General features: G+C 36.8%; 1 protein-coding gene across 1 annotated transcript in view; it reads left to right on the plus strand.

The window, feature by feature from the left end:
* Nucleotides 1-1,427: 1,427 nt before the first annotated feature.
* The window catches only part of LOC115215591 (intraflagellar transport protein 56-like), a 38,669-nt gene continuing 24,078 nt past the window's right edge, over nucleotides 1,428-16,018 (plus strand). The window contains exons 1-8 of the mRNA XM_029784807.2: nucleotides 1,428-1,547; nucleotides 2,874-3,011; nucleotides 4,719-4,811; nucleotides 7,765-7,879; nucleotides 9,240-9,435; nucleotides 11,785-11,854; nucleotides 13,547-13,648; nucleotides 15,075-15,149. Of these exons, the coding sequence (XP_029640667.1) occupies nucleotides 1,545-1,547; nucleotides 2,874-3,011; nucleotides 4,719-4,811; nucleotides 7,765-7,879; nucleotides 9,240-9,435; nucleotides 11,785-11,854; nucleotides 13,547-13,648; nucleotides 15,075-15,149 (792 nt within the window). The 5' untranslated portion in view covers nucleotides 1,428-1,544. The remainder of the gene's footprint in view (nucleotides 1,548-2,873; nucleotides 3,012-4,718; nucleotides 4,812-7,764; nucleotides 7,880-9,239; nucleotides 9,436-11,784; nucleotides 11,855-13,546; nucleotides 13,649-15,074; nucleotides 15,150-16,018) is intronic.

A 16,018-nucleotide genomic window follows, 5' to 3' on the forward strand; every position in this document is an offset into this window, starting at 1 on the left:
TTGATCTTATTTTCAGAATTGTTAAGTGAATCAGAGACCAACAGTCTTTAATCCTGGATAAGTCATTAATCAGTCACATCAAGAGTGAAAGTGAAAAATGTAAAACTTTAAGTCAATCAGAATTAGTAAAGGGTCAGCATTTCTTACATTCAGAGATCAAATCCTGAGATCAACTTTGCAGTCATTCCTTCCAAGGTCAATAAAATAAACTACCAATGGGAAAAAGTTCAGGGAACTATTACCTCGACAACATAAACCACAACATAAACCTGCTAGAAATCATATACAAATCTCCCTCAGATCACACCCTTGTTCTCCTAAAAATAACACCCTGAATAATTCAGTCTAAGGTAGATTGTATCATCTAGTAAGTCAAAGAAACTGTAAATGAACAAGGGTGTTTCTGTCAGAGTGAAGGGCAGATTGTATGATGCTTTGGTATGAAATGTAATGCTGCATGGTAGAGAGACATGGGCTTTGAATGTGTTAGGTTTATAAAGGCTGGAAAAAAAATGAAGTGTATTTGAATGGTGGAATACAAGTGATCTGAGAGACAAAATGAAATACGAGACGTTGGGTGTAGTAAGATCTGCAGAAAGAAGTGCCAAGTACTGAAAGTGGATGGAATCTGTAGAAGAGAAAAAACAAGGAAGCCATGGGGAAGTGACGAAGGTTGATCTCAAGATGCTGAACGTTAAAAAGGACAGTAATAAATTGTGAAACAAGGTTCTGGGGGGAAGACTTACCCACCCTACCTTCCAAGTATGGAAAAATGCATTTAAAAAAATGACAATATTGATGGAAATTGGGATGTTTATATCTACAGATGATTCTCTTGACCATTTTGCCTACTGCACTCTGATTCTCTCTCCCATGGCATCACTTGTGTAATGAGGCTGTTCATTTACAGTTTCTTTGCCTTACTTTTGGGGGAGGAGGCCAGTCGATTAGATCGATCCAGTACGCAACTGGTACTTAATTTATCAACCCCGAAAGGATGAAAGGCAAAGTCAACCTCGGCGGAATTCATGACTTAAATATTGGAGCCACTCGTCCAACGATCGGGGCGATGCGCAAGCGCGCACACACACACACACGCCACATACATTTATACAATAATCGTTCGACCTACAAAAATAGCAAGCCTCTCTCCGATCCCTTTACAACGTCTTAAAACAGCAACTAAGAGAAAATCTCGTCCGACATGAATTGTCTAAATAAAAAGCGGGAATAACTTAGGTCATATATCTGCTCGATCATGGCTGACATGGAAGTTAAACAACAGCAAATCAATCCATCCTCGCCGACCAGCAATTTTTCCTCTTCCTGCCTTCATATTTGGGAGTAGACGCGTGCTCATGTGTTTATAGACATTTGAGGACCGAAACAACTTCATGTCTGTCAACATTAAGTTTCCAGTTACCGCAACTCTCGAATTTATTTATTATCTTCTCAGAGTAGCCTCCCTTGACCAATGTGTTATTTGGTAACCAGGAAGTGACGTCACACCGTGCCATGTTGTGTTCCTAAAGAGATTTGTCAATATGGTAAGTTGTTTAAAACTTTCTCGACTTCTTATCTTCTAAAATTTATCCAAATTTAATTATTAATTATTACGATTAATTATTTTCTACAGTGTTTTGTTTTTTCTTTAAACGGTTTCCTATAAACTGGGAAAACGATATCTCCCGCCAGATTATATTGTCCCAGGGCGTTTGCTTGTCCTTAAAAAGTCTGCAAATGACCAAGTAAGAGACCTTATTTCTGGGGATTGATATGTTACTTGGTAGTATCGAACTATTGTATTACTGTTATTACTTTAGTAGCTAAAATTCAAAGCTGTAGGGTGGGGGTTGTCCTCGGATCTGGCCTGTTGCAACAGACGACACCTTATACTTAGCGATGTGAAATAAAAACTTTTCAAACTACAAAGTAAATAACCGTGTACTTTTTTTTTTGCCCGTGTCCATGGCAGTTTGTGTTGGGGTTAGAGTTGAGTTTCAGAGCTTGCTTTGGGGTTAAGTTTTAGGGTCAGGGGGTTATGAGATGAGTAGTTACGGTTGGAAAGCCGTAATTCTGTTGAAATTCCCAGATTATGAGGTATGGAATACCCGCTTAAAGATAGCCAAGGTAGTCAGTGGTGTTAGATAAAGAGACAGATTAAGACAACAGAATGGTCGCTATGATGGGCTTCCTCATAGTTTTCATTGTTGCCGTAAGAGCTAAAGCAAGTTTTGCATGAAGAATGACCCAAAATTTCCCTAACAACCATTCAGAACATGTACAAGTTAATTCCTTGATGCATTAAAGTTGTGATGCCAAAGGTGGACCAAGTCCATCTTATAACTTTCATTTAATAAGATGTTTCCAATACATTGTCCAATCCCATGCCACCATGGGACATGAATGTTGCATGTTGGTGACGATGATGTTTGTGTTTGCATCTCCTTGCCTTGACATCATGCAATAGTTATGAGTCACTGTCATTTCCAATCTTCTGAGAAATCATATCTAATAATGGGAAAATGTTAACTTCTTTGGAAACAAGAAGGGAATCCGGACATGAAAAATATGCCTTAACAAATTTTGTCTGACTCATGCAAACAGGGAAATATGGACCTTAAAATAATGATCAGGATTGATATGGATATATTAACAAAATATTCTGTTTTGAAACCAATTGTTATTTGACTGTTGTGAGACTAAAATATTGTATGTTATTAATAATAATTATATACCCTGCTCCATCATCTAATATACGAGTATCTCTTTTTTCTGACTCATGGATTTTTTGACACTCTGTGTGTGTAGTCAAGTATGCACACACACACACACAAAATTATCAAAAAACTGCTCTTGTTTCTGTTTGTTAGATGCTCTCACGTGCTAAACCAGCCACAGGGGCTGGTAGGATCTCTGCTATCAAAGGTGACAGAAAGACACAAGAACTGCCCAAATTGGAAGATTTCTTACAGAAGAGAGATTATACTGGAGCTATTACTCTTCTTGAGGTAAGTGAACCCATAATTACATCTCTGTAGAATATTCCTCTCTTCGCACTAAAGTTAGGTATACCAAAATATATTTCCATATTTAGTCTTTTGTACTGAATTCTGAATGTCTGCTCCAAATTCTTGGTAAATCAGACCGGATAACCTGAAAGACCTGCATCGAATACATTTATCTCTTGTCAGTTTCTTTTTAAAACATGTCATGATGCTTAGAAAGTAACATCTTACTGCCATATTACTGTTGTTTATAGAGTTGCTATCAAGAATACACATGGGTAAGCTAGTTAAAATATTAACCCTTTCATTACTGTATTTATTTTGAGATGCTCTGTTTCTTTCAGTTACTTTAAATATAATAAAGAATTTGGTAAAATAACTTAGTTATTATTCAGTTAGTGTTAGGAGCATAAATTATGACTAAGGTTTGGTGGAAGATTGTAATTCAAAACTTATGAAAACAAGATATTTGTACTCAGAGCCAGAGCCAGTTTCAGCCGGGTTGGTAACAAAAGGGTTTATGTTAGTCTGAATCTGTTAAGGTTGTTGTTACATCAAGCACAACTTGAAAATAAAATATGGATCTACAGAATGCTAGTTCAGATCTCAGTATTGTTATGTTGTGCTTCTAAGCAAGACAACTAACTTTGGTTGTTGTGGTCTGCCTGACTGGATAACAAAAACAGGCTCCACCTTCATCTCATGCTTTGCCAGAGTAACAAGGCACTAAACATCCTTGCCTGGACTGACATAGCAATAAACCCTCTTGAATCAATCTCACAATATGACAGTTAAAATAAGCAGAAAGAGAGAAGGCCATGTTGATAAACAAAGTTTCAATCAATAATTACTAGTGGCAAACTGGCAGAATGATTACTGTACTGGCCAAAATTCTTAATGCCATTTCTTATGGCCTTACATTCTTTGTTCAAATGCCTTTGAGGTCAGCTTTGTCTTTCATCTTTTTTAGGGTCAATAAAATAAGTACCAGATGAGTATTGGGGTCGATGACATCACCTTACTGCCTCCCCTCGAATTGCTGGCCTTGTATTAAAATTTAAAACCATCATTTTGTTAATTGATAACTTACAGAACCAATATTAAATCTTGTTTTCTCACTTAAAGAAGAAAGATTTCTTTGATCTCAAGAAAACCAAAGTTTATCTAAATTTTCAAAGCTTTTATACAACTAAAAGGTGAAGGTTTCACACTCAATGGCAGACTTTCATGGGGTTAACTGCCGACTGATGCTGGTATTCATTTACACTTTGTAGACTGAAACGACATGAAATGCCATGATCAAGGACAGAATGTATCACCTGGTTTTGTAATTGAATTCACAACCTAATGGTTGTAGAAAATTACTATTCGTAAATCTCACATCAAGAGATATTCTGCAACAGTACTTTGGAGTAAAGATTATTTGCCAACATAACATGGCAATCCTGGTTTAGGTTGAATGTTGCTGTAAAAGAAAAAAATATATAAGGACAGAGATCATGTCATATAACCAGCTGGAGGTGATGTCTCCCGGGACTAAATTACAGCAGCATTCTTCCTAAACCAGGACAGCCATGTTATGTTGGCAAATAATCTTTACTCTAATGGGTGTAAGCCCAACACTCTAACCACTGAGCCACACTACTTTACTTTGTGTGTAATCTATAAATGAAGAATTCTATTGCTGTTCTTTGTTGTTTTATTGTCCAGTTTAACAGGTCCAGTGGCAAAACTGATATTGATACTGACCTATGGATAGCCTGTTGTCTCTTCCACCTTGGTGACTATAAAGGAGCAATGGAGGTAAGTTTTCACAGTATTATTTGATGTAGTTTATGGCCAATTATCCATTATATGCAATAGAAGCAATATTAGGTTAAAATAACCATCTTTGTATCATACTTAATGTAAATATATCATTTAAAGGTAAATTTACTGTTTTTAAATACAGCATGTCCATGAGAGATGTTATCTCTGGATGAATACCACAGTAAATTTGTCCTTCAATGATGTATTTACATCAAGTATTACACATAGATGGCTGTTACAGCTAATTATTTTGTTTATCTTTAGTAAGGGTTGTTGTTGTTTAACACCAGGTCAGTCCTGATTCACCAGGCCTTATGATCATCCAATTGTTTATTCAGTCATAATATATCTAGGAATGCATTATCAAATGTATCCTTCTTTGTTGTTGTTTATTATCTGAGCAACTCTGATCCATCAGATCGATGGTATTCCTTCTGTAACTATTCTGTCTTTTATTTAGACATAATTTATCTAAGAATATATCATCCAGTGTGTCCTTTCTGTTTTAAGACAGTAGGTGTGATTTGAAGGGGATGTGACTGCTGGAGATTTGGCTGCTATTTTTAACAGGCCAGGTGACCCTATCGATGTTCCTTTATTGGCTTGTTCAGCTAGTGAGATGTCACAGCAAGCGAAATTTGAGACAAATCATTGCTATTATTATTACAGTTATTACAGAAAGGCAGTGAGCTGACAGAATCGTTAGCACAATGGGCGAAATGCTTAGTGATATTTCATCTGCTGCTACATTCTGAGTTCAAATTCCGCCAAGGTCGACTTTGCCTTTCATCCTTTTGGGGTCAATAAATTAAGTACCAGTTGCGTACTAGGCTCCATGTAATTGACTTAATCCCTTCCCCCAAATTCAAGACCTTATGCTTCCAATAGAAAGGATTATTATTATGGTTATTTAGTTATGGTTCTTTACATAAGTTCAAATCCAGCTGAGGTCAGCTTTGTCTTTCATCTTTTTGGGTTGATGAAATAAGCATCTGTTATTTCCATACTGGGGATTGATTTTATTGACCACCCACTCTCCCGAATTTCCAGGTCTTGTGCCTATAATAGAAACATTATCATTATTACTATTATTATTGAGTGAGAGAGCAGTGCATGCCATCAAAGTGACACTGGGGTACAAACATGCAAAGCCCAATATACCCATCATGACTACCTGTCTGATGAGGGTACACCAGGCACATACATCACAGCTATATGTGCGCAGCATGGTGGTCTCATATCAAGATTAACAGTGCATGACTTAGAGGTGGGGCTCAGTTTGAGTTTTCTTCAGGTCAAGTAGCCCATCCTGCTCAAAAGGTCCCTGAATAAGGGTTGTTTAAGAGTGACTTATTGAAACCCCCAAAAATTCCTTTCAACACATTGGCTATAATGCTCCCCCACTACACCTGCTCATGATCAGAGATACACATATCGTCAGCCAGTAAGGGACATGCTCAACTGGCTAAGGTCAAGCAACTGACAAGGAAATCTGTGGTATTGAGTAGAATATTTGCTGTAGCCCATCTTTTATACCAAGACAAAACAATGTACATGATAACACTTACAATCAGTCAAGATCAGAAGCCATGAGAGCCACTGTCTGGAGCTGCATCAGGGTTTTACTATTATTATTATTATTATTATCATTGCCTTTGCACAGCTTCTAATGCTAGAGATGTACTAAGGTGTCAGCTGTTCATTACCAGTGAACTAAGGTAACACCCCTTATTTTTTGAGCACCTTCCAGAGTATTCAAGTGGTTGCAAGCAGTGCTGTTTTCTGCAAGTGCTCTACCCTTATTGCAGTCGCTATTTGTTCCACGTGGTTCTCAAGATTTTTGCTCACTGTTCCCAGGGCTCCACAAGTTATTGGTACTACTACCACCTTTTCCATCGACTACAACTGCTTAACCTCCCAAGCTAACCTGTCATATCTATTGACTTTTCTTTCTTCCTTATCACATACCTTGTTGTCAGCTGGGCATGCTATATCTACGATCCAGCATAGTTTGCTTTCTTTCTCAATTAACTCTATGTCTGGCTTCCTATTTTCTATCTCATGGTCGCACTGAATCATAAAATCCCACAGGATCTTTGCATTAGCATTTTCAATGATGCCTTTGGATTTATGGTTGTACCAATTTTTTACTGTCATCATCATCATCATTATTATTATTATATGTTTGGGTTTTGCTTTGCATTTGTACAAGTTGACTCCAAGTCTCGCCCACAGACCTCAAGAGACAACTAGTTAGAAGTTCATATTGTTATGCCTAGGGTGCCATATATTTGGTTTTGTACATAGTGTTGTTCTTGGGAATGTTTAAGAAAACATAAGAAAATTATAAGTTTGTTTTAAAATTTGAGATTACATAGACAGTATTTTACGTAGGATATGGACAGTTCCCATGAGCACTATCTTTTGAATTTCTGCCATTTTGGGGTTTCCTGGTATCTGAGCTAGGTAGCAATCAGCCCCTTTTGCATTTGTGATTATTATTATTATTATTATTATTATTATTATTTAAGGCAGTGAGCTGGTAGAATCGTTATCACAGCAAAATGCTTCATTGTATTTGATCCATCTTTACATTCTGAGTTCAAATTCCACTGAGGTCTTGCTGTCATCCTTTTGGGGGTTGATAAATTAATTACCAATTGTATACGAGGGTTCACGTAATAGACTATTTCTTTCCCCAAAAATTTCAGGCCTTGTGCCTTTTGGTAGAAAGGATTATTATTGTTATTATTATTATTATTATTATTATTATTAATCATTATTAGTAATAGTAGTAGTAGTAGTAGTAGTAGTAGTAAGATGGTGAGCTGGAAGCATTATTAGCATGTTGGGCAAAATGCTTAGCAGCATTCCATCCGTCTTTACATTCTGAGTTCAAATTCCGCCGAGGTTGACTTTGACTTTCATTTTTTTCTGATTGTCTTAGATTTACGAAAAGGTGACAAACCGCAAGGAATTCCTCCCAGAAGTTTGGAATTATTTAGCTTGTGCCTATTTTCTTCTTGGAATGTATCCCGAGGCATACGAAGCTTCTAAGAAAGGTAAGAAAATGCTCATTTCCCTATAGAAGGGACATTTTTAAAGACCAAATATTCCTGCTGTCAGTTTATGTATTTATGTATTATCATGAGAAAAATATTTGAATAGTTCTGCAGTTACAGTATAAATGAATTACTGGAGTATGGACGTTGGATCTGCAATAATTAGTGTGTGTATAAGCTAGTTAAGGAAGTGAAAAGACTGCTCTTGACATTGGCAAATCCTGACTAAATGCTTTGTGATTTATAGTTACATATATTTATGTTGTGAGTTCAAATCTTACTGGAATTGTTTTTGCCTTTCATTCCTCCTGAAGTCAATAAAATATGTACCAGTCACATATTGGGATCGATTCGATTGATTATAGCCTCCACTTAAATTTTGTGATCTCTTGTAAGGAATTCATCACCTTCATCATCATCATCATCATCATCATCATTAACATCAGCATCACCATCATCAACACCATCATCATCAGCATCATCATCATCATCATCATTTGTATTATTATTGGACAGAGAGCTTGAAAGTGATAGGAATAGTAGAACAATAAATTAAGAATGTTTTACAGTGTTTATTTTCAAATATCTATGCTCTGAGATCAAATCCTGCCGAAGTTAAGACTGTCTAATAAGTAGCCATTTCTGTTGATAAAATCTTTAACCTGAAGAGCACTCCCAATGAGAAACTTAGGGTAGTAAGTCTCACTGAATATCATTACTGGGTAAAAAAAAATTATATTTATGTATGTATGTTTCATCACCATCATTTACTGTCCATTTTCCATGCTGTCGTGCTCAGAGTTTGACGAGATCCAACAGGTTCAAAGATGGCATTGTGCACCGCTATTTTTTTTGGGATGAGTTTCCGCTGCCAGATGCCTTTCCTGACATCACTCATTTTACAGTGTGTACGGGATGCTTTTTTTTTCATGCTACCAGCACTCATGAGGTTACCTTACAGCTTGCAAAATTATGAACCCCAAGGGAGGCAACTTTATGCAAGGAGATAAGGGGTTAAAGTATGAGAAAAGGGGCCAGAGCAGAATGGGTTTCTTTGCTGTATGACTGCTCACATTTTAGAAGGGAGTTGGGACTGATCAGGATGGCGATGAGAAGAGATAAAAATAGTGGTAAGGTGTCTGAGTGAACCCTCAAGTTATGAAATGAGCAGACATGAGTGAGGATAGAAGAATCGAGAGTGTGGCAGGGTAGGGGCTGTGAATAAGTATATTTTTTTCTTTTACTTGTTTTAGTCATGAAGAATTTTACTTGTTTTGCCATGAAGAATTTTTAGTCAAATGAATCAACCTCAGTACTTTATATATATATTGTGATTTGTTTATTTTTCTTCTATGGAAAGGTCCCAAAACAGGTCTACAGAACAGGCTGCTGTTTCACCTCTCCCACAAGTTCAGTGATGAAAACAGTTTGATGGATTACCACCAGAATCTTCAGGATATTCTTGAAGACCAGTTGTCCCTTGCAGCTATACATTACTTACGTAACCATTACCAAGAAGCTATTGATGTTTATAAGAGGATCCTTCTAGACAACAGGTAAGCCTATCCACAACACTGTTCAGTGATCTTTACAACAATACTTAGTGCCCTGTGAAATTAAGTAGAATTCATTTTGTACAGTTCACAGGTCCTTATTCATCCCTGGATGAGGACAGCTGGGTGAAAAAGTGTCACACTCCAGCAGTAGTGGGAACCTGTGGAAGAGGTAGACCCCAGAAGACCTGGGATGAAGTGGTGAAGCACGACCTTCAAACGTTGGGCCTCACCAAGGTAATGACAAGTGACCGAGACCTTTGGAGATATGCTGTGCTTGAGAAGACCTGGCAAACCAAGTGAGACTGTAACTCTGGCCTATGCCAGTGCAGCATAACCAGCCCATTTAAGAGCACTTTTCATGATTATTGGACAATAAACTGCATTTGCGAAGACCTGTTGAGGCAAGTAAAGTCATTGTTGTGGCTGATGACAGTACCCCCTAATTGGCACCCATGCCAGTGGCACATAAAGAGCACCATTCAAGTGTGGTCGATACTAGTGCCGGCTGACTGGTCTCATGCCAGTGGCACATAAAAAGCACCATCTGAGCATGGTCATTATCAGTGCCACCTTACTGGCCCCTGTGCCGGTGACATGTAAAAAGCACCCACTACACTCTCAGAGTGGTTGGCATTAGGAAGGGCATCCAGCTGTAGAAACATTGCCAGATTGGATTGGAGCCTGGTACACCCTCCTGGTTTGCCAGTTCTGAGTCAAACCGTCCAACCCATGCCAGTGTGGAAAGAGGACATTAAGCGACTACGACAATGATGATGATGATGATTATTATTATCCTCATTGAACCTTTTTGGTGGTCCTGTTTCTATGCAGTGTAATTAATATGTTTTTGAAAATAATCAAACACAGACGTAGTTAAAATGGCTGAAACCGTATTATTTATGGTTAACTAGCATTCAGAACACGACTAACAGTAAATGTTTTAAGGAACTGAAATCTCACATCATTATCATTCAGATGTTATAATGTATTAAATATTATTGATTTAATATTGAGGTTTTTACCAAAACTTGTTTTTAAATATGAATACTCTACCATCTTTCCAGCAATGATGACTTTGGCCATCATTTTTAATTAAATATCTCCACCACCTGTGGACCTGCTTATGAAATCAAAAAGCAGTGGAGTTCCCATAACTTTTGGAAACTTTTTTTTTCCACTTAGAATTATTGAAGCATGTAATAAACTACACACATCAGTTGTTAGCTGTCAGGACCTTCTTCAAAACTTGCCTACATTACTTCTGACAAGTCTCGGCACCTTTCCCGTTTGTGGGTCTTTTATTCTTCACTTTGCTGTCTTTTTGTCTTTTGATCCCATGTCCATGCTTTTAGCTTTCATTGCTCTTTCTCTCTTTATTTGATTTCTGTGGCTACCTTATTCCCCTTCTTTTAATCTTATCCAGTGAGGTGTAGTGACCTGAGCTTTATATACAATAAGCTCATTGTTATTATTATTATTATGAAGGTGGCGAGCTGGCGGAAACGTTAGCATGCCGGGTGAAATGCGTAGCCGTATTTCGTCTGCGGCTACGTTCTGAGTTCAAATTCCGCCAAGGTTGACTTTGCCTTTCATCCTTTCGAGGTCGATAAATTAAGTACCAGTTATGCACTGGAGTCGATAGAATCGACTTAATCTGTTTGTCCTCTCTATGTTTAGCTCCTTGTGGGTAGTAAAGAAATATATTATTATTATTATTTTATGTTTGACTTTCGCTTTGTATTTGTACAAGTTAACTCCAAGTCTCACCCAAAGACCTCAAGAGACAACAGGTTAGTTCATGTTGGTGTTATACCTAGGGTGTTATATATTTGGTTTTGCACAAAGTATTGTTCTCGAGAATGTTTAAGAAAACATAAGAAAATTATGAGTTGGTTTTAAAATTTGAGATTACATAGACAGTATTTTACGTTGGAATTGGGCAGTTCCCATGAGCACTATCTTTTGAATTTCCTTCATTATTATTATTATTATTAAATTTCTATAATTTTGAATTACAAAGACAGACTTACTGTCAAAATATCGTTCAACCAATAAAATATGTATTACAATCGAATCGTGCTCTTCATCTTAACTGTTTACCTTTGTGAAGAGTTACATCAATCCTTTTAAAATTATTATTATTATTATTATTATTATCATTATTATTAGCAAGCCAATTAGCTGACAGAATCATTAGCTTGTCAGACAAAATGCTTAGTGGCGTATTTCTTCCTGTCTTTATGTTTTGAGCTCAAATCAGTCAGTCTGTCTTTCTCTCTCTTTCTCTCTCTCCGTCTGTCTGTTTTGTCTATCTATCTATCTATCTATTTATTTATTTATTTATTGTAGAGATTACCTGGCGTTGAATGTCTATATAGCCCTGTGTTACCATAAACTGGATTACTATGATGTCTCACAAGTAAGTACTTCATATATAAAATTGATTCTCGAAAGAAAGGCAGACAACAGATTAGATGTAGGACTACCATCGGTCAAGGTCGACTGTACGTCTACATATGCATTTACAGACCAAGCCTTCTCCTCTTCACACCACTGATGTTAACCAACGGAAAGGCCACTGACTTTGGTCAATACCACTAGGCATCAGTGTCATCACAAGCATTGCTCTGATGGAATTGGTAAAACTGTTTGAAGGCTGGACAAGATATCACAAGGCATCATCTTGACCAACCTTCCAAATGTCCTCACAATCCACTGCCTTGGACTTGCACTTTCTTTTTCTACCTTTGCATGATTTGAACTCAGAATGTGGACAGTTGGAACAATTACCACTCTGCATTCTCTCCAACATTCTAACATCTCAACCAATTTCTGACTGGATATATATATATATATATATGTGTGTGTGTGTGTGTGTGTGTGTGTGCACACCTGTGTGTGAGACAGAGAGAGAGACTGTGTGTGTGTGTGTGTGTGCACGCATGCGTGTGTGTGTGTGTACACTATATATATATCATCAGCATCATCATCGTTTAATGTCCACTTTCCATGCTGGTATGGGTTGGACGGTTTGACTGAGGACTGGTGAGCCAGAAGGCTGCACCAGGCTCCAATCTGATCTGGCAAAGTTTCAACAGCTGGATGCCCTTCCTAGCGCCAACCACTCTGAGAGTGTAGTGGATGCTTTTACTTGACACTGGCATGAGGGCCAATCAGGAAGTTCTGGCAACGGCCATACTCAAAAGGAGGTGTTTTTTATGTGCTACCTGCACAGAAACCAGTCCAGAGCCACTGGCAACGAACACGCTTGAATGTTGTTTTTCACGTGCTACCAGCATGGATGCCAATCCATGGTCCTGGCTTCGATCATGCTCGAATGTGCTTTTAACGTTGCTCAGATGTGCTTTTAGTTGTAGCGTGTGATCTTATCCAGGCAGATGTTTGTGTCACATCTACTTAATACTACAGAACTAGAACTAAGCACAGAATGTTCAGCTATTATTTAAAAAGTTTCTCCTGGGATTTCGTACAGGGGTTAGCTGTTAGCTTCATAGAATACTGTTAAGTCTTCATATCCTTGCTGGTATGTTAAACTGTTGTGTGTCCAAATTTGGCCAAATGCGTTTTTTTTTTTTTTCAATATCTAATTTTGCTTGCAATCGATGGTTCTTTTGGTCAAACTATCATATCTCCAGCTGCTTCAGATGAGAATTGTCAAAGTGTAGTGCAACAGTTTAGCATTTTTCAAAAGTTTAGTAAGTCCCATATACGACAGTTTTGCAGAAATATTGCTGACTAAAAATATCATAGATGCATGGAATTATGATTTTAAGCACCCAACAAAGTATTGCTAAGCTGAAACTGTTGCTAATGTAAAAGGAAATGGAATGGCAAAACTATTTTTTCGTTTCCTGAAAAAACAAATATTTTTGACTTATTACACTTTTGCATAATAGCAACAATATATATATATATATATATATATATATATATATATATATATCAATCTGTGTGTGTGTGTGTGTGTGTATGCATATTTATCTTGATATTATTGAAAATAATATTGGTATATCATCGCCATTGTTGTTGTTATTGTTGTAGTTGTTGTGACACTGCCATAAGTTTCCCTCTCTCTATTTTCTGCTGACAGGAAGTGTTACAAGCCTATCTCCAACAGTATCCAGACAGCGCCATAGCTTTAAATTTGAAGGCCTGCAACCATTTCAGACTCTATGATGGCAAGGCTGCTGAGGTATGGTTCCATCTCTATCTCTACACAATTTCTCATACACTGCATACAAACCACAACATCACCAGAACATCATGTCACATGTACCATTGTGGCAGACCACTTCATGGTTGACTGGCCCACTAATTATTGCAGAAAAACACTTTTACCCTCTGAAAAATGGAAGAGAACAACAAAGTTTATATATTTGTATATGTATATACAAATACATATATATAGATATATATATATATATTATATATATATATATTATATATATATATATATATATATAGTAGAAATTTGTTACGAAAAGAAAATATAAAATACACGTGGAAATGTAAGAGTAAAATATGAAAAATCAACGAAAATGCATATTGCAAATAGAAAAGGCTATTTATGACAGGTAATGACAAATATATACATTTAGATTGACTGAGATAGTAATACAAGTCATAAAAGTCATTATGAGATGATTATAAGATGATAATAAAGTAAGAGAACAAAATGAACCAATGGTTTACGTAAAGCTATTACCCAATATATATATATATATATTGGGTTGATGTATAATTATTGTGGCTTTTTTCATCAAATTTTATTCAACAAAAACAATGATATTTAACAAAAGCATCTTTAAATGATAGTCTGACCGTCTGCCAATCAAATGGGAAGCCATAATTGAAGTAGATAGTGAATATGCTCCAGAATAATCATTTAAAGATGTTTTTGTTGAATAAAATTTGTTGAAAAAAAGCCACAATAATTATGCACCAACCCAATATATGTTGTAAATGGGAAAAATAATAACAATACTGATAGTGAGAGAGACGAAAAAGAAAAAGAAAGACATATCAATGTGTATGCACATCTATATGTGCAGTAAACTATAACATAAAGATAAAAATAAAAATCTAACGGATGTGTTTAAAGGAATTGTTGAAGTATAATTTTTGGCAACAAAATCTTATGTGGGCCCTGGTGGAGAACCACTGACCTAAAACATATGTATATTGAGATCTGGCACTGGTTATTATTATCACAATGGCTTAGTGAAATCATTATGCACACACACAGACATACCATTTGCAAATATGTTTTGCTGGCACGCAATAAGCACCATTCTTGTGTGGGTTTATGCCAGTGCCGCCTGACTGGCTTCCCATGCCGGTGACACATAAAAAGCACCATCTGAATGTGGCTGTGGCCAATGCCAGTGGCACATAAAAAGCACCCACTACACTCTCAGAGTGGTTGGCATTTGGAAGGGCATCCAGTTGTAGAAAGCTTGCCAGATCAGATTGGAGCCTGGTGCAGCCTCCTGGCTTGCCAGTCCTCAGTCAAACCATCCAACCCATGCCAGCATGAAAAACGGACATTAAACGATGACGACAACGACTATTATTATTATTATTATTATTATTATTATTAAATGTTCCCTCTCTTCTAGAACGAACTGAAAAGTCTGCAAGATATGGCATCACCAACATTTACCTTCAACCGTGATCTGATAAAACACAACATGGTAAAAGTATTTTGTGTCATTCTATATGAGAGAGAGAAAAATCATTGCTTAAAACTTAACAAAATGCATCTGTGGTACGGTGTGAGTGTGTGTGTGTGTGTGTGTGTGTGTGTGTGGCTTAAAGCACACTAACAAATCCAAAAGTCCATGGATAATAAACTGCCACATATGATAATACACTACTGTGTTTGTAAATGTGTGTATGTGTGTGTGTGAATAAGGGTAAACGACTGATATCTGCTCAGATTATGATATTTATATATTGATACAAGTTGAATCACAGGAGATCAATAAAAAATTAGTTGAGGAATGTTCATAATGGTTGTGATATATGCTGGAATTGTTCCAGAATACATTATTTACATTTGACGGATATTTGTCCTCATCTTGTTTGTTGTGAACACGTTTCATCTGATATACCCTCCAGCCTTCATCAGGTGTCTTGGAGAAATTTCAAACCTGGATTCTCATCTAAGGTATTTTTCAATGTTATTATTATTATTCAGGTCACTGCTTGGAATTGAACTCGGAATCTTGAGATTATTTGCAGCGACCTGAATAATGATAATAATAGCAATAATAATGATGATGATAACATTGAAAAATACCTTAGGAATGAGAACCCAGGTTCGAAATTTCCCCAAGACACTTGATGAAGGCTGGAGGGTATATCAGGCAAAACGTTGTGTTAACAACTAACAAGATGAGGACAAATATCCATCAAATGTAAATAATGTACATAATTCCTTATCTCTTAAATATAGAAATGTAGTTCCAGAATAGTTATAAGGTATTATAAATAGTAGATTAAGGCAGATCATCATAGGATAAAACCCAAAGCTGGATGAAAAAAGGAAAGAAGATGTGTA

Source organism: Octopus sinensis, linkage group LG9 (genome assembly GCF_006345805.1).
Source record: "Octopus sinensis linkage group LG9, ASM634580v1, whole genome shotgun sequence".
In the NCBI taxonomy this organism is placed as follows: domain Eukaryota; kingdom Metazoa; phylum Mollusca; class Cephalopoda; order Octopoda; family Octopodidae; genus Octopus; species Octopus sinensis.